Source organism: Cottoperca gobio, chromosome 4 (assembly GCF_900634415.1).
Source record: "Cottoperca gobio chromosome 4, fCotGob3.1, whole genome shotgun sequence".
Lineage (NCBI taxonomy): Eukaryota > Metazoa > Chordata > Actinopteri > Perciformes > Bovichtidae > Cottoperca > Cottoperca gobio.
Genome location: NC_041358.1, coordinates 2,775,430 through 2,800,634, shown reverse-complemented (window position 1 = coordinate 2,800,634; position 25,205 = coordinate 2,775,430). Strand labels below are relative to the sequence as shown.

At 39.8% G+C, this 25,205-nt stretch overlaps 1 protein-coding gene across 1 annotated transcript; it reads right to left on the bottom strand.

Moving 5' to 3' along the window:
- Nucleotides 1-7,058: 7,058 nt before the first annotated feature.
- Nucleotides 7,059-20,060, bottom strand: LOC115006923 (neuroligin-1-like). Its single transcript, XM_029429551.1, has 8 exons — nt 20,048-20,060; nt 17,671-17,883; nt 15,260-15,526; nt 14,802-15,163; nt 13,009-13,169; nt 10,466-10,622; nt 9,865-9,942; nt 7,059-7,970 (listed from the first exon to the last, which is right to left on the bottom strand). The coding sequence occupies exons 1-8, from the start codon at nt 20,058-20,060 to the stop codon at nt 7,374-7,376; spliced, it is 1,848 nt and encodes a 615-aa protein (XP_029285411.1). The 3' UTR covers nt 7,059-7,373.
- Between the last annotated feature and the right edge of the window lie 5,145 nt (nt 20,061-25,205).

Genomic DNA, 25,205 nt, shown 5'->3' with positions numbered 1-25,205 from the left:
AGAAATGCTACCTGGATTGGTTTGGACTTCCCCTCTTTGAGTGATGGACACATAGTTTTAAAGGAATTTGACTTTGGCTGGGAGTCTTTCTGAACTCTGGGGCATTCTCAGACGTGTATCTTACACCTGCACATTGTTGTTTCAAAATGAGTGCACAGCCAATTCATCTAAATTGAAGTCAGGACAAGCCAGGTGTCATATGACACATAAAATAAACAGAATATTTAAAATCTTAACACAGAAACAGCAATTAGGCACATTGCAGAAAAACACACTGATAGATAAGATGTTTACACGCCTCAGTTATTGACAATGGAATATAGTTTTAACTGAAAACGAACAATATCCATATTGGTAACTCCACTCAATAAGGGCTGACACATATTTTAAAATATGTGTGTTTCACTTAACCCATAACAATAAACACTCCTACTGAATGTGCACCCGTTCAGTGTTCTGACCACAAAGCATTGAGGAAATGTCAGAATTTTCATAGTCTATCAAACATTAAACTGGTCATAACTTACAGCCTAAATTTGAAAAAAGGAGTGAAAATAAATGTGTGTTTGTGTTTTTTATGGTCTAGAGAATTTAAACAAAAGGTGTACCCTTCTCAGAAAAAAAGTCATAATGTTCCCTGTTCAAACTGCCACAGCACATAAACAGTATAAAGTCTGCAATTAAAGTTTAGCATCTTTTCATATTTTATTTGCTCGTTTAACTATCCAGTCATGTTTTACTGTTATTAGTTCTGAGTATAAAGGCCTAATGTTTCCTCGAGCAGAGGGTAGGTGGGTGTGTTGCCCTGCGTTTAAAAAGAGCTTCTAAAAGAACTTCAGCAACCTGGGTTTCAGTGGAGAGTTTAGGAGTGTGTTAATGCTAATCCAAGTAGTCCATTGACACAAATAAAGTCCTGGGGAAAGCCTGCAGACTTGGTAAACACTTACTTACGGCATCACAAGCTGTTTGTTTCTTTAATGTATATTTCCAGTATTTGACCTCTGCATTTTTTGCTTTTCTAAATTTTCAAACCGGATTACTTTGTGAAGAAGTCTGCTGGACAAGTTCAATAGTTATTTGATCATGAAAATGTAGCTTCATATGACATCAGTTTATGGTGGATAACAAATAAGGATTCAACAAGAATTATGGGCAAAAATTATTTGGGGCAAATCAATGTTTTCATCTACGATATATGAGCGGCATTCTAGGATGAGTGTTAATTAATATGAGCTCCTTACATAAGAAAATGCAATTTCTTGAAATCAAAGACATGTTAATGTGAATGTCAATTTTGCTTGTCTGCTCTTTTCATAATGGGTTAAAATGACTTATCTGATGAAGATATGATTCAGGTTTCAGTTTACTCATTATTGTTAGAGAAGAGAATCGGAGGGATGAAACTGTCTTTTTAATGGTCCCACATGCAGAGCATACAGCACACACAGTGAAATTTGTTCTCTGCTTTTAACCCATCATAGTACCAGGAGTCTACTACTAGGAGCAGTGGGCAGCTAATGTACAGCGCCCAGGGAGCAATGGGAGTGAGGGGGGAAGAGGGATGTCTGGTTCCTTGCTCAAGGGCACCATGGCAGGGCAGGAGGTGAACTGGGACCTCTCCAAGTAGCAGTCCCACTCCATTTTTTTAGGTCAGGTCAGTGACTTGAACCAGCAACCCTACAGCTCACAGTCCAAGCCCCTACTGACTGAGCCACTGCCGGTTAGCCCTACTCTGTTACGTCCTCGCCCTTACTCGAAAGCGACATTAAAGGTACCCTGGGGAGGTTCTGACCACCGGTGGTGCTGTTGAGCAATGTTTTGATGAGAGAATCCGAGTAGTGTTGGTTTGTTGTGCTCTATGCAAGAGCATGGGGGTGACAATTGCAGGGCCCAGCGATGTATACTGACAGTTAGGGAAGGTGATACACAATAAGAACAAGCAATGCACTCGGTCAATAAAACAATAAATAATAATAATTCAGTTTTCTGTGTGTTGCACTTTTGTTTGGCTTATTTGAAGCTGTTGTTCTGCACTTAAATTATTTCACCTATTTGAAGATAATGTACTTGCATGATTCTTGCTGTTCGGAGTTGTATCCTCATGATTGTTTGCACTTATTGCACTTATTAAGTCGCTTTGGACAAAAGTGTCAGCAAAATGAACTGTGATGTAATGTAAAAGAAAAAAAAATGAAAAGGATAACGTTTCTAAACATACACAAAAGCTTTGCAAATACTTTATGGGGTATGAAATACATGTTTTCCATAGCAAAGCAACTGGGTAATTTATAGGAAACATTGAATAAGCCAAATAATGAAAACTTCACAGGGAACCTTTAATAAACAACTGATATCCACATGCAAGTATGTGTTAACACCAACTAGTCAAAGTCAATCTCTTTTCAAACTGTTTCTCTGGTTCTGGCTGAATCGCTAGTAGACAAATATTAACGTGTGTTATAAAAAGCAGATGTCCTCCAATATGGCTGCAAAAGAGCAAATTATAAACTTCAACAACGCTATGTCAGAGATCTTGCTTGTCCGTGCCCATTTTGGGTATTTTAAGAGGTTCAAATTGACATACTACTATATGTAGTACATGTATTCATGTGAGTTTATTAAGTGGGGCACTCAAGTGATGCTAGGACTCTGGTAGTCTGTTATGCAATTACTAGCATGCTATCTATCATGTTTCTTGCAGTCAGCCACTAGTAAAGGCCAGCAAGTGCTTCAGTCTCATTGAAGGTGTTGGGTCCTCTATCTTTGGTTAGTGAGTCACAGTCTTTCTCTTTTCTGATTCTGTATATTTTAAATATTTCTCACATCTTTTCAATCACCAGGAATGCAGCAGCTAGCCAATGCTTCAATCACAAATCATTTGCTAGCTCAAGATTAAATCAATCTTCCAACACTCTCAGTTTTCTTCTGGCCAGCTTATGTACATTTTTATGATACAGTAATTTAAACTATGATTAGCTCCCTCAATATGGATAGCCAGCACTTCTCTTCAGGGGTGTGAAGGTCATCCAATGCCTTTACTTAACAAGTGTACAGTTCTTCTCACTAATGATACTGTTTGCTTTGGTACCCATGCTTCTCTTCTGTCAGTTGTTAGGCACGGTAAAGCTATTTAATGCATTTCCTCACTTATATAACCCTTGATTCATGAGTCATTATCTCCCCTCCAACAACTTTTTAGTCAGTCTAGTTCTACATCCTTAAGCAACCCAACAGTATTTATATAGTCACCACACATGCTATATCTAGTTAGCAGTTGCCACCATACATTAAGTTCATAACAGCTTCTAGCTATTTCCATTTTTAATCTCAAATATGTCAGGTGCTGACCAGCACTTCTCTCGCTCTCCTCACGCTACGGTCGGCTTGCATTTATCCTCTATCATCAGTCAGACAATTGAATGCATGGTAAGTTATTAATTCATATTCATCCTCAGCTGTCAGATACTTAGCATAGCCTTGCAATTGCTTTAGTATTTATTAATCAGTACAAGTACATGTTTAATTCAATGTGTGGCCCTTGCTTTGCCCCATGTCATTCATCTGGAGAGCAGTGCTTGAATTGGGCACTGTCCCAATCCCTGTGATATTTTCATGGCTGGAGGTACTTAGTATTTAAAAGCAGCATGTGTCCCATTTAGTAATATTGAGCCAATTTTTCTATTATACATTATAAATTACTAATATGTAGACCTGATGAGTAAAATTGTATTTCCTTTTTCAAAAGCTATTGAAATGTTGCAATCCTAGAGTTCAAAAGGGAAAAGGTTTATGAGTGCCTTGTAGTGCAATTTGACAAAAATGCAGGTATGTGGTGACCCATATTGGTTTTAGTCAAATGGATTTAACATGATCCAAGTGAAATGCTGCAGCACAAAGCGATGGTGAGTGTCATGCTCGGATCAAACTTTACAATGTTGTTGTCTTTTGAGACGGCCACTGTGTCAGATTAGATGGTCATACAGTTCTTGTTGGGACTTGGCTGAGAGATATGGTAGGCTGCACGTTGAACCCTGACCAATCATAGCTTGCAGTCTTTCACAACTTGCATGATATACATAGGTCAATAACAGATGTTTATATATTTGATTATAGATTTATGAATGAAATTGAACCTGATCCATTGATTGTTACTTCGTGTTCTTAGTGTAATTTTCCTGTTTAAATGATATATTGAGTATTTCAGTGTGCAGCATACATATGTGTGCAATGGGTGACATCTCATTGTTTTGATACAATGCTGCTGGCCCGAGGTTTGAAGTCAAATGGTTACAGGTTCACTGTATTCCTCTTTTGCTTTACCATTGTTACGGCAGTACAAGTGTGCATAGTGCACAAATATTCTCAGCACTCACTCTCAGTAGGCTATCGAGCCAATATGTGCATTTAATTTTCCTCCAAGGTTTACCTAAACAGCTTGTGAAACGTATTTCAACCGTTGGCTTGGGTTACACAAACAAAGTCATGTTGCTTTTTATATGGGCCTAATAAATCTCGAGTCCTAGTGTACGCGATCAGGGAGTTAGTCTGTATACAATATAGAGAGTAGATAGCAAAACACTTGGAAAGCCTAATCACTTAGCGCATGGTTGTGTGTGAGCGTGATTGCACACACGTTTTCATTTGCATATGGTTGTATTATTTTGGCAATATAAAACAGACAGGCCGAGTGTTGGAGCTGTGAAGCTTGTGGCATGTCGATACAATGTCAACAGACCTATAATGCTGATTGTAACCGGATTCAGATTTATGTTGTTGGATTGTTTTTACAGAGAAGGGTATTTAAAAAGTCTCTCGTCCATGAGCGTGATGTGTGGTATTAGCTTTGGAATCTTGCTTTTGTTTAAATCCCAGATCAAGCCTTGGTGGTTCATTTCATCCAGAGTGCAAACAGATGTAATTAGTTTATTCCATTAAAATCCCAAAAAGCAACACTTCCTATGACACACTATATTTTATCCCCCCATCCAGCTTGTCTGCTGCAGTGTTATATCTTAACAGTAGTGTGCACTCATTATTTTGAATGACTGCACAGTGCCTGTGAGCGAGCCAAAAGGGGCAGGATGAATTCTCACAACAGAGGCCTCCAAACATCTACACTTTAGTGAAAGGAAAACAGGGAGACAAGCGTTTCAGCTTACCAAGTAGTATCTCTGTGCCAGCATTCAGACTTCTATATCTGACCGCAATAGGCTTGCCATCTAGGGTACACTTCTCTCTCTCTGTTTTGAAGATCACCACTTTACCCTCACAATGTCTCTTAAGCGACTAGACCTTACTGCAGTCTGCTTTGCTGTATGACACATTCCGACTCAGTAGCGAACATTGTTAGCCGCCAAAATTTCACTGACCATAAGATCTTAGCAATGGCAGACAGTCTTGCAGGAGACGGTAAACTGATGGCGGTGTGGATGCAAGGGGAAACCGTTTTGCTAAACAGCAGCACCTGTCAGCTCAGTATAAAAGATGAGACGGTAGAGAATCTTAAGTAGAAAAAGAGTGGGGCCAAAAGAAGAAAAGCAGTAGCTCTATAAAGTGAGGGGAACAGGTTTGACTGCAGCTCTCAGCTGTAATGGGAGGCCTTTCTTCTTTCTTCCCCTAACGCAATGTGCCTCTAAAAATGATCAACATTGGCTAATGATGAAAACTAGATGAAAAGTACATCATGGGAATCTGCCTACCATGACCATAGCCTTTTCTCTCGTACACCTGCTATGCATTTCACGAGTTTCACCCGTTGTGAACTGTCTGTGCTTGGCCTTTGACTTGTAGTAGTCTTGTACAGGCATGTTTAAACAGCTCTACAGAACCTGACTTGTTATAGGAAAAGAAAAAATACACAGCCCAGAGATTCACACTTTAACCTTTAACCTCAATCGACACACACTTTCCAGTTGAAAAAGAAAGAAAGTGGGCAATGTAATAAACAGTGCAGGTATTTACTTCTATACGGTAAAGTGGTCCAATAGTTAGAATAGCAAAGAACATTGATCTCAACTGAAGGTACGATGAGTTTGATTGATACAGTGTAAAGTGATTTAACCACTATCAAAAAAGTAGTACCAACACACATAGTACAAAACTAGTCCTTATATGCCCAGCTCCACTCAAGCTATATCATGTTATGCAAGAAAGTTTTACCATATCCCCAGACCCTCCCCTTCTGTCCCCACGACATCCACAACCTGGAACTGTATTTCCCATGGTCCTGTGAGGGTGTTTGTTTTCCTGTAATCCAATCAGGAAATCCGTCTGAAATTGCTCCAATGCAAGGGAGAGGGTGAAAATTATTCTTAATAATGACATAATCAGCAGAGCAGCCATCAAGCAGATAAATTGTCATGCGCATCGTGCTAAAATATCCAATTGTCCCCCAGCTCTCTGTGTTGAAGTTGGAACTGCCAGAAAGCCAGTAGGTGGATCCCCGATTCCCACTGGTTCAGTCCTGCTGGCAGGTTTGTAGTATAGATGCCCACCCCCCTAAGATAAGAGGGCTTAAACAGCCTGGTGCTTAGTGTACAGATCTAGATATGTAAATAGGTTCTATACAATAAAATTGTTCCCGATCCTCAAAAATAAATGGATGAAAAGTATCTGTGACATTTTTTTTTTTCCCTCAATATGGTTCCATTGTGCATACAGGATTTATTTTGTTCCTTGAAGTTTCCAGTCCTTCCTTTGTTCTATTCAACAATTGTTTTTGCTTTATCTTACATAGCCTTCATTTATGAAGTTAACACATGCCTTAATTGGTTTGCACCACATCTACTCTGTGCCCCACAAACAGAGTAATCTGCTGTGCGACGCCAAAGGAAAACAATATGTTTTCTTGCTTTTACAAAGTACTCCCCTCTTCTTACCTCCAAAGGCGTCTCTGATTCTCTGTCCTGCTTCCAGATAATACTGTCAAGCAGTCATTTGTCAAAAGCCTCGAAGACCATATCTGTCGCTAGAAAGAAAAAGTTGATTACTGTACCTTGTTTTGCTGCAATATTAGAACAAAAATAACAATAAAAAACATCCTCCTCTTTGTTTTAGCTTGTGAAGTTGTTTTTCTTCAACTCCTTATTTGTACTTTTTTATTCTTGTCTTTTATTTTTCTACAAAAACATATTTATTCTTTTTTTTTTTCATCTGGTCCAAACCCCCAGAAATCCCTTGACTATATTCCCTCAGGTATTAACAGGGTGTTGTACAATCCCAGTGTAATTCCATTGGTGTCTCGCAATTCCAGGCTGGCGTTTCAGCTCCTGACATATCTGTGGTTGTCAGCATGTCGGCCTAATGTCTCTGCTGCAGCAGTGGCGTTTTGGCTCAGCCATCAGAGTCCTGCCTGCGTGGGTGCTTCCACCGGGCTATACCCGGGTGGTGGAGTGTGAGTGTGGGTGCGGGTGGGGCAGGGTGTTATTCTGCCCGCTGCTAGGGAAGGTGTTGAAAGAGTGGAGCGAGGTGAGCCCCCCCATGGTGCTGGGGATCATGGTTATGGTGTTTGGTGTCATAAGCGGGATGTCGTCCGGTGAGCGCCTCATCGCCAGAGTGTAGTCCGGCGGACAGGCAGTCCTCAGCACCACGTCGTGTGGGTGGAGGGAGTCGCCCACTCCCCTGCAGTCCAGATCCGAGTGCTGCTTCATCTGCAGGGACATGATCTCCTCCTCCTGAGTGTGAGCCAGGTCATTGGCAGCGCTCCGTTGGGGGCTGCAGCGCCTGTGGACATCATGCCGGCGCTTGTCCTTCTTGTAGTAAAGGGCAGCGAAGGCCAGAATGTTGAGGAAGAGCAGGGAAGCACCTACAGCAATGGTCACAGACAGCTCAGTAGAGTAGTCACGCTGGTCCACCAGGTGTGGCTGGATGTGGCTGTCCTGGGTCTCGGTAGGGAAAGGAGTCGGGTTAGGGCGCTTGGTCACCATAGCCTTAGTATTCGGTGTGCGATTGGTAGCCTCCGGTGGAGGGATCTGAAGACAGGAAGAACAGTATATCATTGATTTTTAGGGGTTTAAACTAAGGATATAAATGTCTAAGGATAAAGTCTCTGAGAAAGTTCAATCTTACTTATGCTAACACAATTTGAATCATATTTCTTTAAGAAATAAACAGTCTTCCTACTTTTGCCGTTTACATTTTATTAGAGCAAATGATTGCACATTTCAAAATGACTACCTTTTTGTTTTTCTTTCATTCTCAACTTGCATTGACAACTACAGTCATTACAACTTGGGTTTTACTTTCAAATGAAGTGGCAAGTAATCTAAACTGTAAACAAGTATGATGGTCTCGTCCCGTTTGATGTAGATGAAATCACAGTCCTAGATCGCATAAATGACTCTGGTGAATACAGAAGGGACGGCTAAAGCTGAAAAAATAAAATCCAAGTGTGTCATTGGCCGATAAATTTGGTCTTGACTTTGTAAGCATTACAGTTTTTTTTGTCCACCGGTTGGAAGGTTGGGGGTTCGATCCCCACCCCCTGCAGTCAGTATGTCAAAGTGTCCTTGGGCAAGATACTGAACCCCTAATTGCTCCCGTGATGGTGAGTGTGTGTGAGTGTGTGTGAATGGTTACACTACTGAAGAGCTGATGTGCACCTTATATGGTAGCCTCTTACTCTGTGTGAATGGGTGCATGACATGTGTTATAAAGTGCTTTGAGTGATTGGAAAAGATTGGAAAAGTGCTACATAAAAGCAGTCCTTTTGCCGTTTGGGATTTGATGTTTTTTCGGTCTTCTTTGTGTCCTTTATGTGTGTGTGTGTATGGAGCTGTAGCCAAAAGGTGGCTAGTTTGTCTTAGCACAAAGCAGGAGGTAGCCTAGCCTAGCCTAGCCTGGACCTAATGATCTTTTGACAGACTTAGACTGTTTCGCTAAGCTTCAAGTCTGAATGCAAAGCTAATCACTTCCTTGCTCTAGTTCCATACTTAAAGCAACATTATTAGACTATTTTATCATAAAAAAAACCAGCTTCAAAATAATTTCAATGCTACACTGACTTGCAATACGGGAAATGGTGCATCAGTACCTCTCTGCGTCTCAAACGGCTGTTATTGGACTCTATAACTTTGGTGAGCTGGTTTTCGTTACAATGTCGTGTATTGTTGCACTTGCTTGTAGCTATTTTTTGTAAGTAATGTAATCATGCCTGTATACCTTTACAGCTGTCCATATTTACAACAGTGGTGTATAATTCAATTATAAATAACTAATCCTTTAAGCATTTAACCAAATGTCCAATGCTCTTAATCAAATCAAATTTCAAAGGATCCATCCATCCATCCATCTATTAGCTATAGCCACGGGGAGCCAGAGCCAATCTCCAGTTAAGGTGCATCCTGGAGAGGTTGCTAACCCATGTAGGCATGGAGAGAACATGCAAACTCCACACAGAAAGGCCCCGCCCAGCCAACACAACTTTGATAGCAATAGTTTCATCAGGCCAAAACTCAATTTAACTTAAAACTACATTGTTATTAATTGACAACACCTAATTTGCTGTTTATGGGATTAGACAGTATAGAATCCAAGTGACAACTAATTGTAAAGGTGATGTACGTATTTGACAAGTTTTGGCTCATGGCGTGAAAAGATTTTCAGAATTTAGACCTCATTTTGTCTACACTATACTGAAACTAGTCTGTGTGACTTAAAAGAAGCATTTCTTCTTTTCTTGGCATATCATGTCCATCATATCATGTCTAACCTTATAAGTAGGATGTGATGACATAAGAGTTTGGTCAATCGAAAAAGTTAACTTTTTTAAGTTGCTTGGCTACTCCAAAACATTTGCTGTAAAGGGAATGGCTCAGGTAGTTATTTTTTAGAAGCAGGATGAGCTATAGAGGTTTTATTACCAACCTTGGTGGTGGTGGGGATGAGTTGGGTGACCTCGTTGAGGCTGTGCAGATGAGGAACCAGCTCCAACCACAAGTTGACCTGAGGAGAGGAGAAAAAATATAAAGCGTGAGAGAAAATTAAGGAAAACAATATCTAATAAGTGTCTTGAGAGGAGCATACCAAAATCCATATGACATTACAATAGAATGAGAATGTACTCAATGTGTTTGAATGATTAAATTGAATGATTCGGAAGCTTTGCTATATCTGTAATCATTGATATATTTATAATGGAAAGCAAAGTGACCTAATGATCTACAGTAAACAGGGGAAAATATGATCTGATTGGTCAGTATTTAGGCTGTACAATTTGAGCGGAAACTTTAATTTTTTTCTATTTGCTCCAGACAGGGTAAGTTGTGCAGCATTGGTTACCATTGCAATCTATCCTAAATAAAAGGGAGCTAGCGCTTTGATACTGCAAAATCATATATTACATAACTAAAGCTCCCTTCACAAATCACTAAACTATAATGGCTATTGTCAGTATCCAGTACTGAGAGTGTTAAACAGATAGATCAACATCCAAATAGAAAGTAAATTTAGTAATATCTAACTGTACCTTGTTGGCACGGTAGTGCTCTTTGACACGGGGTTTCAGGCCAATGTGTAAGTAAAGCTGGTCTTTCTGGTTGTAGCGTGTCCATGCCACTTCTTCAAAGCGATTGGGCTTGGTGTGGATGAACTTGGTGTCCTGGGGGACAGGCTGGTTAGGATCCCTGACAAAATGAGTAAAGGAAGAAAGGGTTGCTAATGAAATAATTCACAGAGAGGTGAGCTCTGCTGATGGTTTTATGGCAGAACAATACAAGCACATTTGAAACACTGCAGGAGATCAAACGTTGCCTCCCTTAAAAGATGAAGCCCTCTCCTCGCCAATCAGTAATAGTTATTAGTCACTTTGTAGTTGTTGACTTTAGGGCACTGGAAGAACTATAGTTAAACTAAAGTTGGAGTGGACCTTTTTGGGACTTTCTGTTTATTAAAATTGTGTAGCATCTCCCTCAGGCTAATCAGTGTAATTATGAAAATACTGAAATGCAGTGTTGAGATGGAGCCCCCAGGTTTCATCAAATAGGCCTATTAATCAAGAGTTTCTGAGATATCACACCTGATAAAATCAAGAAAAGGTCAAATGTGGTATTATTGCTCAAAGATCATTGGTTTTCTAAAGGTTCTTATTAAATGAAAAGATCTTAAGATAGCTAATAACCTTAGACTTTCCCTAATAATTTTCAAATGCAAAAAATTAGCATGTCATATTTCTTTTATTTTGGAAGTCTCATCGACAGTGAACCTATTTATATATATATTGTATACATACAAAGAATATACTTGGGTAAAGATGCAGTTTAACCATGCTGATCATTTCCTTAAAGCATATGCTTCAGTGGGTGCTATAAACTATAGACTAAGAAATGTTGGTAAACATTAGAATCCAACCATTATAACACAATAATGAACCACACAGTAAATGCAGGTCTGCAACCCTATTTGAACTCTTTTATGCAGTATATGCTGAGGAGCTCACAGAGCACATTTTACATGTGATCCGGTGCTAAATACACCCTCTTAAACTTAATCTGAACAGAACAGAGCCAGCCATGTGAGCTATGGAGGCCCATTCAGACCCACTGAGAGCCCCATTGTCTGAAAACGGCATATGGAGCCAGCCAGACCTCATCAGGAACACGCTTAACCATTCAAATTGGTGGCATAAATCTCCCAGGTACCCGGCATTCCACGTCAATTTGGGGTTATATATGTAGATCATTAGGCCTTTCTCTTCCCCTCAGGGCTACTGGGCAGTGCACAGAAAAAAAGCCAATGTCCCCCCATTATGCTCTCAAAATACAATTACCGCCATGACTATATGCTGTAAGGCAGCGTGAGACAGAAGGGGGCGAAATGATTTTAATTTTGTCCTATCGAGAATGTCACTCTTCTGGCTATGACCAATAATTAAGAATGTATTTGAAGATAGGGTATCTGCATAGAATACCAATTACACTGCACAGTCCATAAAACATGATAGCACAATTCACTACTCCTAGTCATCAAACATAGGTTAATTTTGAGGAAACACAATAACAATGAAATGATCCATTAGTTTATGGTCTTGTAATGTTAATTGCATGTTGTCAATTGCTGTACGAGCAATTGCAGAACAGATGGCAACAACAATGATTTATATAACCTTGTGGCTGACCTTTATACAACTATGTTATGTATTTGAACTTGCGGAAGCTTGTAAATCAGGTTGCTCCAGGGATGGAGAGATGATTTGGAGAATACCTTGTTTCAGTCCAAAGGCATTCACTTTGCATTACTACATGGTAGAACTCATGCAGAAGGTCAGTAATCAGACTTCTCCTCTTCCTCTGACCTTATTTTGGAGCCATGGCTGTTTTTATTTTCACTGAAGTATTGTCAGAAGACGTTGGGTCAGTCCTGATTTTTTATTTATTTTTGGGATGTGTGTCTGTGCCAGAGCAGGCGTAGGATAGGCAGACAGGTCAAAGATTTCCCTCACAACATGGAAGTGTCTGGAAGACATTGGCATTCCCCAGGTGAAATCTACCTGGGGAAATCAGGTTTCTCTAATCCCCTATCTTGATTAAAGAAACTCGGTTTCCATGACATTTAAGAAATCAGCTTACTGGAGAAAGACTATAATGCATGTGCTTGAGTACGTTTACGTGTGCTGATTTTAGGTAACTTACGATTGCACGAGAACAAAAGAATAAGGGTAACGTATACAAAATTATCAAACATTGACAAAAACAAATGACAAATTCTGAACTTAATCTCCTATTGTCTTTAAAACCACAGACACAACTCAGATGTAACTATAACATACATCAACACTGACATGGATGGGTTTAGTCTTACTTAAAGCGCAATCACTTAGTCAATTATCATACCTACTAGCTAGACTATGGGTATAAAGTAAGTCTCTTCAGTTAGTGAATGGGGCTTTTAAACTAACTTACACATTTGATCTCAGTTAACATGCTTTGACAGTGTTCCCTGTCCATGGGGACAACACATAAAGAGTTGGTTGTATTGGCCCTTAGGAGCCATGTTTTTGTAGTGTCATCGTACCCTGTTTTAGCAAAGTTTGTCCAGTAGGTCATGACTACGGCACTGAGCATCACGTCATTCTTGGAGAAGTTGCAGGGAAACAGCTCTGTTGGTCCAATCATTGGTAGGCCAAACACATACGGGATCTCATCTCCATGTGCTGCGTCTGCCCACGGCGGTACCTAATGAACAGCAGATGAATCAAATCAGATCAGTATTATTACATTTATGTGACAGATACAGGACACTGAAAGGCATTATTTTTGCTGCTGACACAGTGGATATTGTGACCATACACAGACACGGACAGATCAAAGAAGCTTTCTTTTTTCAGGGAGAAAAGGGGAAATGAGATAAGTTTTTAATATTATTTTGCCTACCATATCTTGCTCATTATTCATTGTATTACAGAGAGAGACAAGATGGTAAATAAAGGAATGGTGCAGACAGAAGAGGCTGGCTTTGAGCTGAATTTCAAACTGAAATGTTGAAATATATGTTATGCACGGAAGCCTGTTGTATTGAAAATATGCCAAAAGAAAATGTTGTCACTTTCTGCGTAATTAGTCAGCGTAGCTGTGTATGATTGGAGAAAAATATATATATATGCAGCAAGTAGTTATACAAGTAAGACTATGAATTAGGAGTTAGGAAACGGAAACATTTGAAGAAGTGTGACGTATTTGCTGCAAACTACTTAGTTACAACAATGTCATTGGAATATATCAGACATTGTTGGTTCAAGTGCTGTCTCTTTGTACTGTAAGGCAATATGCCTTCATGCCACAAAGAAATGCCTTTTTAGTTTTGTGTTCTAAAACAATCAGAATCAGATTTGTACCTAAATCTGACACAAAGAAGCTTATTCTAAAGCTATGCGTGGGTACAGGCGGCCTGCTTTTCCGTGATGGTCTCAGTAATTACAGAAAAGTAAAATTGTGTACAGTGATTCTGTTAGTACATGTAAAGCCTCAAGGTGTTTTCAAGCTGAGGAAAATGGCTCCATATGGTGCAAACTGAGGCAAAGAACTGCATGAATAGAAAATATTTTTATTTCATACTCTACTTCTGAAGAGTCAACTGGTGTGAAAAAGAACCAAGGATAAACTAGAGTTCTCGGGAAGTTCTGAGATCAGTGCAGAGTCTGAGCAGATGCACCCCACACACATAATCTGTGCATGTTGTTAGCTAGGCAGGGATAACATTGTATAGTCTATAGTGGCTGGAAAAACAAGTTACAATTTGCTTAGATAAAGTGAGACAAAATGTTATTTCTGTTCAAATGACATGCCTTAACATGTTTCATCATGATCAAAGAATAAGTCAATTTATGAGTTGTTAATTCTACGTACAGCTATAATGACACCATCCAGAGTTTTTGTATCAAATGTTCTGTCTTTATTATTAGTTAATGTAGCTATGAGCTAGCTGTAGGATCATGACAGTACCATTCTCAAAAAACTGGGATAAACAACCGTTAATGACAGAACTAGAGCTATTTGGATTGTCTAAATCAGAGATGTTGGTGGTGATTCAGAGATCTGAAATCATGCTACTTCAAAGCACCTTCAGAATTGATACAGTATGAGTAGCTGATATAAAACTGCCAAAATTACCAGTTGTACATAGATTTGACTCTTTTTAATATCTCTGTTTTACCTTAGATTATGGCTTTGGATGGTTTTGTCTCTGTGAGTAGAAACTGAAAGCTTTACCCAGAGAGACAAAGAACAAGCCAGCAGTATTGGGTAACTTCTATCATATTGATGATCCTTAAAGTAGATGTACCACTACCTGGACAGCCAGAAACCCACCTGTTCTGTCTGACAGTGGTGGTAGAAGGCATAGAAGTATGTCGGTGACCCGAAGCTGGAGTGCAGGTCAGCTGTGGCGACGGCCGGTGCCACCCACTGGTGATCGGTGAAAAGGGCCAGCAGTGTTTTCCGGCGGGTCTCCGGGTTGTGCCTATCAGCCCAGTCTGTGTACATGAACTTGATAGTCTCTCGGAGGATGTCTTTACCCTCTGGGTAGCCATAGAGGTCATCCACAAAGCTGGACACGGCGTAGTCAAAGTCGTTAGCCTGAACGCCATTTTCGTTGTCCACGATAAGCTCCACAAACTTAAGGCCCTCGCCCTGGTTAACTCCCAGCATAATATCGTAGTTGAGGAACTCACCTTGAAAGAGATGGTGCAGATGATTGTTAATAAGTACAAATATAGGGTAGGAACATTGTTGGTAATTGCTGGCTCTTAAGCATAGTGAATTGATACCTTGCTCCATGAGTATCTGAGGGTCATCAGGTATAACGTCTCCATCAATAACAGGTCCAAAGGCGATGTGGTAGCGGGCCGGCTGGATGTCTTGATCCACCAACTCCTTGTAATGTTTTCTCTGAAGGCACCCCACAAGCTCTACAGTGTCCTCCAAGTTACAGCCCACCTTACGGGCCAGCATCCGGGCATACTTGGCTGGCTGAAAACTGACAGCCCAGCTGGACAGAGCTGTGCCGCTCATGGCGATGGCCCTCTGGAACAGTCCTGAAAATGAAAATAGCAGAGGAGGAAACAAAACAACTAATTATGATTCTAGAACTTTTTTTGTTACCCAAAAGAACATACAATATATAATTGTAGGGCATCCAAATCTGCACACAAATAGAAATGCTGACACAGTTGCAACTGAATGGAGAAAAAATGGGAATAAGGCAGGACATCGAGATGAAGTAAAGGGAAGTTCAAGGGTTAAAAATAACTCCCTCTAAACGCTAAGTGCCGGAAATATTTGTCTTACCGGGATAAACTAAATAAGAGTTATCAATGACACATATCATCTCTTTGTGAAAGATGTGCTTGGTTAATAGTTAAGGTTGGTGATGTTCTATATTATATAAACTCATCAATGGTTACTGGGTGACAAACAAGACCAGCAAGGGGAGGGTCACATGACAAATCGTGAGAGTCTAAAGCTAAAGTATGCTAGTTTTCAGTAACCTCAGCAAATGTACAAACATTACTTACTTACATACTTTTAGAAGTTTATCATAACACATCTGTCATTGAAAAAACATAAGCATTCCTCTACAGAAAGGATAAAGAAAATGTGGTAAAGCTTGTTAATCAAATCTATTTGTTGTTATTTTTTGCTTTTGACAAAGCAGTACCTTAAAACAACGTAAATATTTTCACATTTCAAAGTTATAATTATGAGAGACATTTGCTAAAAACATTTCTTATCAACCTGATGTACACTGAAAACCTTTTAAGCAAACAGCGCATTAAAATATGTTTCTGATTCATATTTAATCAGCGCTGCCTAGTTTGACAAGCAGTGATTGACACTGTGTTGGAGACTCCTCTGCTCTGATTGGTTTCCTTTAGGCACTGTAGAATCTTGCAAATGCCAGGGAGGAAGATGAACCTGATTATTTAACAGATTAATATCTCTCATGCATTACATTTATTGATGTTTGCTAACAACTACAGTGCACAGCAGTTTTAAGAAAGTACTGAGCTTTTCAGTCCCATTTCTTTTTAAACTTCACTGTGAAACAGCCACGGACAGTGCAGGGAAATCAGATAGTTTTGAAAGAAGGTCAAACACATTGTTGGTTTTGGTCTCTTCATGTGGTTAGTTGACACATAAAGAATAACACCAGCCCTATTCTGCAAATGACCTAAAGTCCTCTTCCTATGTCTTCTGTCACACAAACATCAGACTGTCTATTAGGTCTCGGCCTGTTCGTTAGATGTTTTGTGTTGTGTTTGTACTTCCTGTTTTATTTTGTTAATTACCTGTTCTCTGTTGTTTCTACTTCTTACCCCCAGGTGTTCCCAATCTGTTCGTTCGTGTCCTCACCTGTGTCTCGTTCCCTCTCACTTCTTGGTGTGTATATATAGTCAGTTTTGTTTGTCTCTCGTTGCCAGTTCGTCTTCGTACTTCGATGTCAAGAGTTCCAGCATTAGTCCCGTCTTCCTGTTTCCCAAGCGTTTGATTCCCCGGCTTCCTCGACCTTGTTTCCGTGACTCGATTCTGCCCTTGCCTGATCCTTGTCTGCTGTGCTGTTACGCTGAGTATCTGCCCGTGTACCAAACCTGTTTCTGTGACCCGACTCTGCTCCTGGATTACCCCTGGATACTTTGTATGTTCAACTGTCTTTGCGTGTACCATAACAACTGCAAGGTTTTCAGTAAAGACTATTTCCATTCAACATTTATCTGCCTCTGTGTCGTGCAATTGAGTCCCACCTCCCTTCTGTCTTGATCGTACCGTTACACTGTCTTTCATTCCTTTACTGAATATTGTACCTGATTATCTACATGGATTGATAAGAGGTAGCCTAGATTTCTTTTCCTACAAAAAAAGATTTTAACATATCCAAACTCCTTCCGGTCGGTCATGGTTCATTCACATCAAGCATGCTTGGAGCAGTTTGTTTCCCCTCTGAGGAGTTTTTGCTTTAGTATTAGTTTGTTTGGTCAGGTGGAAACAACACTATTTGAATTGAGGAAATATATCATTATCACAGTTAATGTTGAGTTAGAGTTAAATGCAGGAAAAGCAGCTCCAACATGAGAATAAACGTCTCCACAAACAGAATCTGCAAAACTGTTCAAATGGTTACACAGTACCGCATGCATACTTAAATACATACGAACATCCCCGATGACTTGTGATCTGTTACCTTTGGTGGAGTTGCTCCAGCGGTTTCCCTCGGAGTAGTGAGACAGAGTGAGCAGGTTGACACAGGAAGCTCCGGCGCCCGAGCCGAACACGGTGATACGTAACGGGTCGCCGCCGAAGGCTGCGATGTTCTCACTGGTCCAACGCAGAGCCTGGATCTGGTCCAGCAAACCGTAATTCCCTTTAGCTGCCTGGTCACCTGTACTCAAGAAGCCTGCAGGAGAGGACAAAGACAAGATATGTTAGCAATAATATTACTCCACCCACTAAACACTGACATACATGTAATGTATAAAATGAATTAATGGCAAGAGGTATTCCCTTTAAAAAAACCAAAGTATTAAATATCATGTATGCTATTTGGTACAAGAGGGCACGGATTGTGTTAGTTGTAGCCTATAAACAAAAACTTCTTAAATTAACCAAGTACATGGATTCCTTTTGAGAAATAGAAAATGAATATGTGTGTTCTGTAACAAGGCCGACACGTTAACATAGACCTATAGAAGTTAAAAGCAAATTAATTATTGATTTAAGATCAAATATACAAGTAAGGTACAAAACAACTATTACAAGCACACTCTTCAATCCTTAAATACATGGAAGGATCAGTTGTTACAGTTTAAGCTCAGTGAAATAGAGAGAAGATGAAGAGTGACAGGAGGACAGGCTAGAGGAGAGGAGGTGATGTATGATGTCATGCTTAACCTGTTTCTCTCTGTAATGTTGTTACTATGGAAGAGCTGTGTGACGATGTAATTAAGCAGTATTGAGTTCCCTCTACACTTTCATCACAAGGCCACCGTGCATAGATAAGAGATAAGAGATAGGGAGGAGCAAACACCAACATGACTTGAAATGGATATCCAGATACAATCTTACATACGGAGTCAAATAATTAGAAAAACTTTTATTTTTCTCAAAAGGAAAACATATTTTAAATTCATGACTCTGCAGTGTTTTAGAGTGTTTATTCACTTATTTTCTTTTTCATCTCCATGATTAAAATAAAATAAACAAAAATCTACTTTTGGACCATCCGAGCATAACTGCCTGTAGATAACGAGACATATTTCTCACTTGCACGAGGAAAACCAACAAGCCCGGCTGTTTGATCATTTGCTGCAATAAAACAAGAGTTATTGCCCTGTAGAGCCACTTAGAGTATGGATACACTAAATATAACACAGACAGGCTCATTTTGGAGAGTTTCATCTAAATCTATGATCTAGCCTCAAATAGAACTTATAATAGGAGGATGATGAGATGGAGTCACGTGTCATGAAAACAGCTCTTTATTTGTTCACGGTAAAATGTATTTGTTTTGTCAAAGCAAAGAAATAGAAAATTGTATGAATGTACTGTAGAAAATGAAAAACTTTAATATTCCTCTCAGTTGGCCCAAACAACTCAGATGTTGTAACGTTGGGTCTTTTTCTATTTTAAGAACCAAAAACATATTTACATAAAGGAACAAATAATAAAGATTCTTCAATAGGTGAGCCTTTATTTTCCTGCATCTAACTATCACATACTGTATATTCATTTATAATTACAATCCAGCACAAAAGGTTTTGTTTATACAAAGACATAACGCTTCATCATGTATGTTATCCCCCCTCACAAATCACTATGCATAGTGTACAACTGAAAATCAGTTTTGACTTATATATTGTGATAGAGGTGGACGTGTATGATAATAAGTGATCTCTTAACAAGTCACCTGAAGTGCAACACACATCATCGATGGGCCTGTCGGGGGTGTGCACATGATAAAATGGATGCTAATGCATATTTTCGTTGTCTTTTTCACATGATGATAGTAAGTGGTTTTCTTACACGCCGTTGCTGAATACTCCATTCTGATTGGTCAATTACAGGCAAAAAATACACTGCAACCTAGTAATGAAACAAGTAATAAAAATGCAAATATTCATCTGTGGTTTAAATCTGTGGTCTTTTGTGAAGGCTGATAAAATACATTAGCGAGCATTAGATGTAATTCTATATGTAAGTTCTCACGGGCCCATATAATTACTTTATGCCAAACAGCTTCACAACAGAACCACTTCCTCTGCATCCCAGCATCAGTGTAACTCCGCCCCCACCCAATCTATTTCCCCAATCCAATTAAACCCTTCAGGTACTCCTGCACAATGTGGTTACATAAAGATCCAGTGATAGCGAGATATGAATGTTCTAACGAGACAATGCACCTAATGTATACCCAGAGGGGAGCTCTGGTCTTTTAGAGCAATTTCATGTATAACGCCCCTCCGACCACCGCCACTATCACCACCTCCCCCTCCCTCTCATTTCCATGCTAAAAGCTCCATTACCTGCTACAGGCGTCCAGGGATTCACCCACACTCACTCACCAACCACACCCATGAACCTTCCTCCTCCTCCCCCCACGTTCACATATTTCCTCCTCTGTCATATTTCATGTTCTTATTCTCACTATCGTCCCACTGTGTGGCTAAATGGAGTGCTCATCATAAGCCAATGTCAGTCAACACTACAGTTCTATTCCACAGGGATGCATTCAGGCCACACGTATAGAGACACCTGGAGTAATGCTTCAGAGCATGTTCATGGTCTTGTAATATCCTGCAGAAAGAAATGTGCAATGTAAGGTTAGCCATCATGAAGTTATGATTGTTATCAGCCCATTAAATGGCTGTGATAAGTTGTCATTGGGAGCACAGCCTTCAGGTGCTATGGCCCTACTCTACTTAGTAGTTATCATCTATTGGTAAGGCGGATAACAGAAAGGAGGTTTAACATTGTAGTTGCCGTAGTAATTAGGACAGGAATAAAGAAGGAAGTGAATTTACATTGTATAAAGAGCGAATAAAGTCTGCTTTTAATTAACAAGGTTAAAAACGGTTTCAATTCTGCGACCGTTTCACAAAACACAAGTATTTCATTACAATAGCGTCAGAAAGATTATAGATTTATATGACTGTTATAAGATGTAATTATGCACAATCGCGTATTGTTAGCTATATATTTATAGTTACCATGATGCATATATTTAGTTTATAATGTTCACAAATGATAATGTTAAACAGAGTCCTAAAAATGGTACTTAATACAAAGTATAACTGCTCGAAGGCTTTTTAATTGATAGGAAATATATATTATGTAATAATGCACACACACACATATGCACACACACACACACACACACACACACACACACACACACACACTCACACAAAGGGAAATGTATTCTGTCATGATGCATCCCGCTGCACATATACACACATGCACCACTTCAAACAGTTTGTGTAGACTCCCCCATAAACAAATACATTTGCATCCACGCGCACACACACACACACACACACAACCACACACACACACACGCACACACACACGCACACACACACACACACACACACACACACACACACACACGCACACACACACACACACACACACACACACACACACGTCTAACTGACACCCTCACACAGACTGTTTAATTGAGTTCATTCCTTTTGTATTCCCTTCCGACTGGCTTATTTATTTATTTGTGTATTTCTTGATCAAAGCCTAATCGTGTGGAAGCAACAGCAGCCATGTACAAGAAAGACTTTAATTGATTCAATTTAGCTGCAGTGCAGGGATGGGCTGGCAATCACAAAGAGCGAGGCAGGAAGAATGATTAGTTTGCCAACAGTGGTGGGGCAGCAGGGCAGGGCTCTTCCTCCCTCTCTGTCTCTCTCTCACTCTCTCTCTCTCTCACGCACACACGCACACACACACACACACACACACACACACACACACACACACACACACACACACACACTCACACACACTCTAATGCAGACATATTGAGATACAATTGAAATATCTGAAAAACTAACAAAACTTTTAGTTCTCTCACAATCTTTAACCTTCAATCTTTAAATTCAAACGTTAGTCTAATCCTACACATCTCTGAGCTGGGCTCGGTTCAACAAAGAGATTTAAGACTGGTCTTCATTTTGCTTTTTAGATTACTTCAATTTGCAATCAAGAGAGAATTTATTTCAAGCCAAAAAAAAATTAGACGAACTGTGAACTAAGAGCCATGTTTTAATGGAACCAATCAGTGGCACCTGTTCTATATCGTTTGCTTAATTCTCTCAACAAAATGTCATTTTCTCCATAAGGCTCATTCTGTGTGTTCTGCTGCATGATTTAACGCTGCTCTGCCATGTTTTTCAGTCCGAAAAAAGTTTAAATGTACCCAGAATACATGAAGTGGCTGCAGGTTGGACTTAATAAAACAAACAAGAGTTTTAAACTGACTCACTTACAGTTCATGTGTACTGCTCTGTTGGCCTTGCTAATGCAGCAGTATAGAATAGATGATTTACACATTTGCTGACACTGTGATCTTAACTGTGAGAAGACGTGGTAGTAAAGCTGCCCTGGATGATAACATACTGCCTACATGCATGGAGTCAGCCACATACCACAGACTAACATCCCTTTCCTGTGAAACACTATGTCATTACACATGCCTTCAGGTTTGTGTTGGCACCATAATGAATACCACCTCATAATGGTACACAGACATCCTATACGTCCATCGTTTCATAGTTATGATTATCATAATGGCTGTCATCCTCGGCAGGTATCCAAGAGTACAGTATGATGAGAACATATGCTGATTAAAGAGTGGGCTTACTACTACACACATATTATAGTCAGGTAGAAGTGAATAAGCAATTATCCTCTTCATGACCTTGCACCAATTACTGCTTTTCTAAATAAGGGCTTGTGACTTTTTGATTGCTTTAATAGTCCTGCTCAGCATGGAGTGTAAGAGGCTTTCTTTTAGTACCAAGTTAAGATAAATGCATTGATCTGGAGGGGCTGTGGCTCAGGAGGTTCATGGTTCAGTGGTTGATCCCCAGCCCCTGCAGTCAACATGTCCAAGTGTCCTTGGGCAAGATACTGAACCCCAAATTGCTCTCGATAGCCAATAGTGTGTGTGTGTGAATGGGGAAATGCTGACATGTGTTGTACAAAGTGCATTGAGTGGTCGCAAAGACTAGAAAAGCACTATATAAAAAGCATCTAAGACAACAGAGACCATGCTTTATACACATCAACTTGCTTTGTGATAAAATGTGATGGTATGTTGTGGAATACAATATATATAGACACACTTAAACCACATTCTCCAGTTTCACATTGTAAAAAAAAGAGAATCTGGTTTCTTGATGCATTTGAATGAGAAGATCATGTGATATTAAAACTGTGACAAAGCAATTAAGATGTGTAATGTGAAATACATGTCCTGACTTCCTATTTTGTTTGATAAATGCTACTACGTTCTATAAAGATCATATATAAAATCAAACTTAATTTGTAGAGAAAGGTTTTGAAATGGATTTTCACAGTATATGACACACGGCTCCCCTTTAGTTGTATAGTTTTTCTTGGGGGTTAAATGTTTTTAATATGCCACAAGAAAAAAAGAAAGAAAAGTCAAACATATATACTTATATTATAAGCAATGAATGAAATATCTTAACATGCCACTTCACTTTGCTCAGTGCTGCATGTCATTCACAGTGAGCTTATCATGACTTAGTACATGTTGAGTTTGATCCTGTGAGGCATCATACATGTCTATGTGTAAGGTTTGGCTAAAAGCCACCGTCCATGATCACTGAGACTGCGATATGAAAGCTCGGCCGCTAAGCTCCCCGGGATGACAATATTAATGTGAAACCCTGATCCGGGACTCCAGCTTTTATCCCCACTATCTCTGTCGAACCAGAGAGAAGTGCGAGACAAAGAGAAAGATGGGATTTCTTTTCTTTTTTTTACACTTCTTTCTCCGCACACATCTATTTTTCACAGTCATGGTCTGTATACCACCATCCTCTCTCCGTTCTCTGTCTCCTTCACTATCTGTCCTTGCGACTCTTTGAGACCGGCAGAATCAGAACGAACAGCTGATGAAACAGGAAACATCATCACCGAAGCAGGTAAGCTGTAGCAGCAGATGTGGCTTATTATTGTCCGTGAAATTGAAATTAAATTCATAAAGCAAAGTGAAGGGGAAGTTAGAGTGGAAGAGACAGAGGACGAGTTTGACAAACAAGCACACAGAGAAGAAGACAATGAGACTGGAGGAGACAAAGCAATACAGGTGGAGGAACGAATACAAGATATAGAAAGAGTTACTGCAGGAAATAAAATGTTGCCGGATGGCTATTGTGTTTTCCAAATGATGCATGATTTATGGATATATTTTTTCCTGTTTCAGTCCCTGTAGACAAATGTCTGAGGTGCAGCCTGACAGCTAAACAATGAACTAAAACTAAAAGCTAAAACTCACTTTAAAGCTCTGTAAAGGCACAAACTAATGTATGAAATAATGTACAAAAACTATGGATCAGCTAAAAGGAATTTCCAGCTGCACAATGACCAGATCATGTGATGTTTCACAGAAAAGACGTGATGCTCACACCACAGCCTCACTATCTGCAGTACACTCCTGCTCTTCCCTGCCCTACAGTACAATATGTGGTTATCTGCTTAAAACAAAGAGTGCAACAGCGCTCCATCTATATCTGCTCCCTCCATACAACAACCCCCGAAGACAACAGCACGCCGAGGGCAACCAGCTGGGGAATATGCTGATGAGGCACAACGCATTTCTCACTGGAAATAATGAATACGGAACTACAGGATATTCACTCATTCAACCTTTATTTAGACAGCACTGGGGACAAACACAGAGCAAACTCTCATTTTCAGGTGTGCCCTGTTTGCATGGTGACACAAATCTGAATAAATTAAATATGTGACCAATATATATATTTATTTATAAACTGAGAAGCAGTGCTTTTTATGTTTCACTGCAATAGTTGCATTACACTTCTGGCCACTTGACAATCCATCATGCCTCAGCAGGTGTTCTGTGGTATGACATCATTGGTTCAGGTGTGCCCATGAGAGAAGAAGTTTGTAATGACATTGGAAGAAAAGGAGGAAGAAATTGCCTGATAGAAAGAGGCAACATTGTCAAGTTAGTCCAGAGTAAAGTAGGGGGATGTTTTGGTCCACCTGGGGCCAGCTGACCAAGGTAAAACCAAGCGGGAACCTGCGGGAACCTGCGGGAACCTGCGGGAAGTGAAGCCTGTGTGCAAGTGCCTTAAAAATGCATTCTTTCAAATGGCCAGCAGGGCCTGGAAATACAAAGAGCAGACACACAATTCCAAATGAATGTCAATGTGTTTACTGGATGTTTAATAAACTGGCAAAAGTTTGATAAAAAGTTTGACATATCAATTTAAGAGATGATATGTCAGTTGTAAAAAAATTAAAAATCAGTCAGGAGAGAGCATTCACTTCAAATCCAAGACAGAGAAACACAATGTGATTATATGGGCAAAGGACAAGGGAGGATGCACACACACACTCATACACACATAACTGAAAAGTTCAATATCTGAGTCATTTAATCTTTGCAATCCACAAACTAAGGCAGCTACAAAGACAGCTGACGTGCATCTGTGT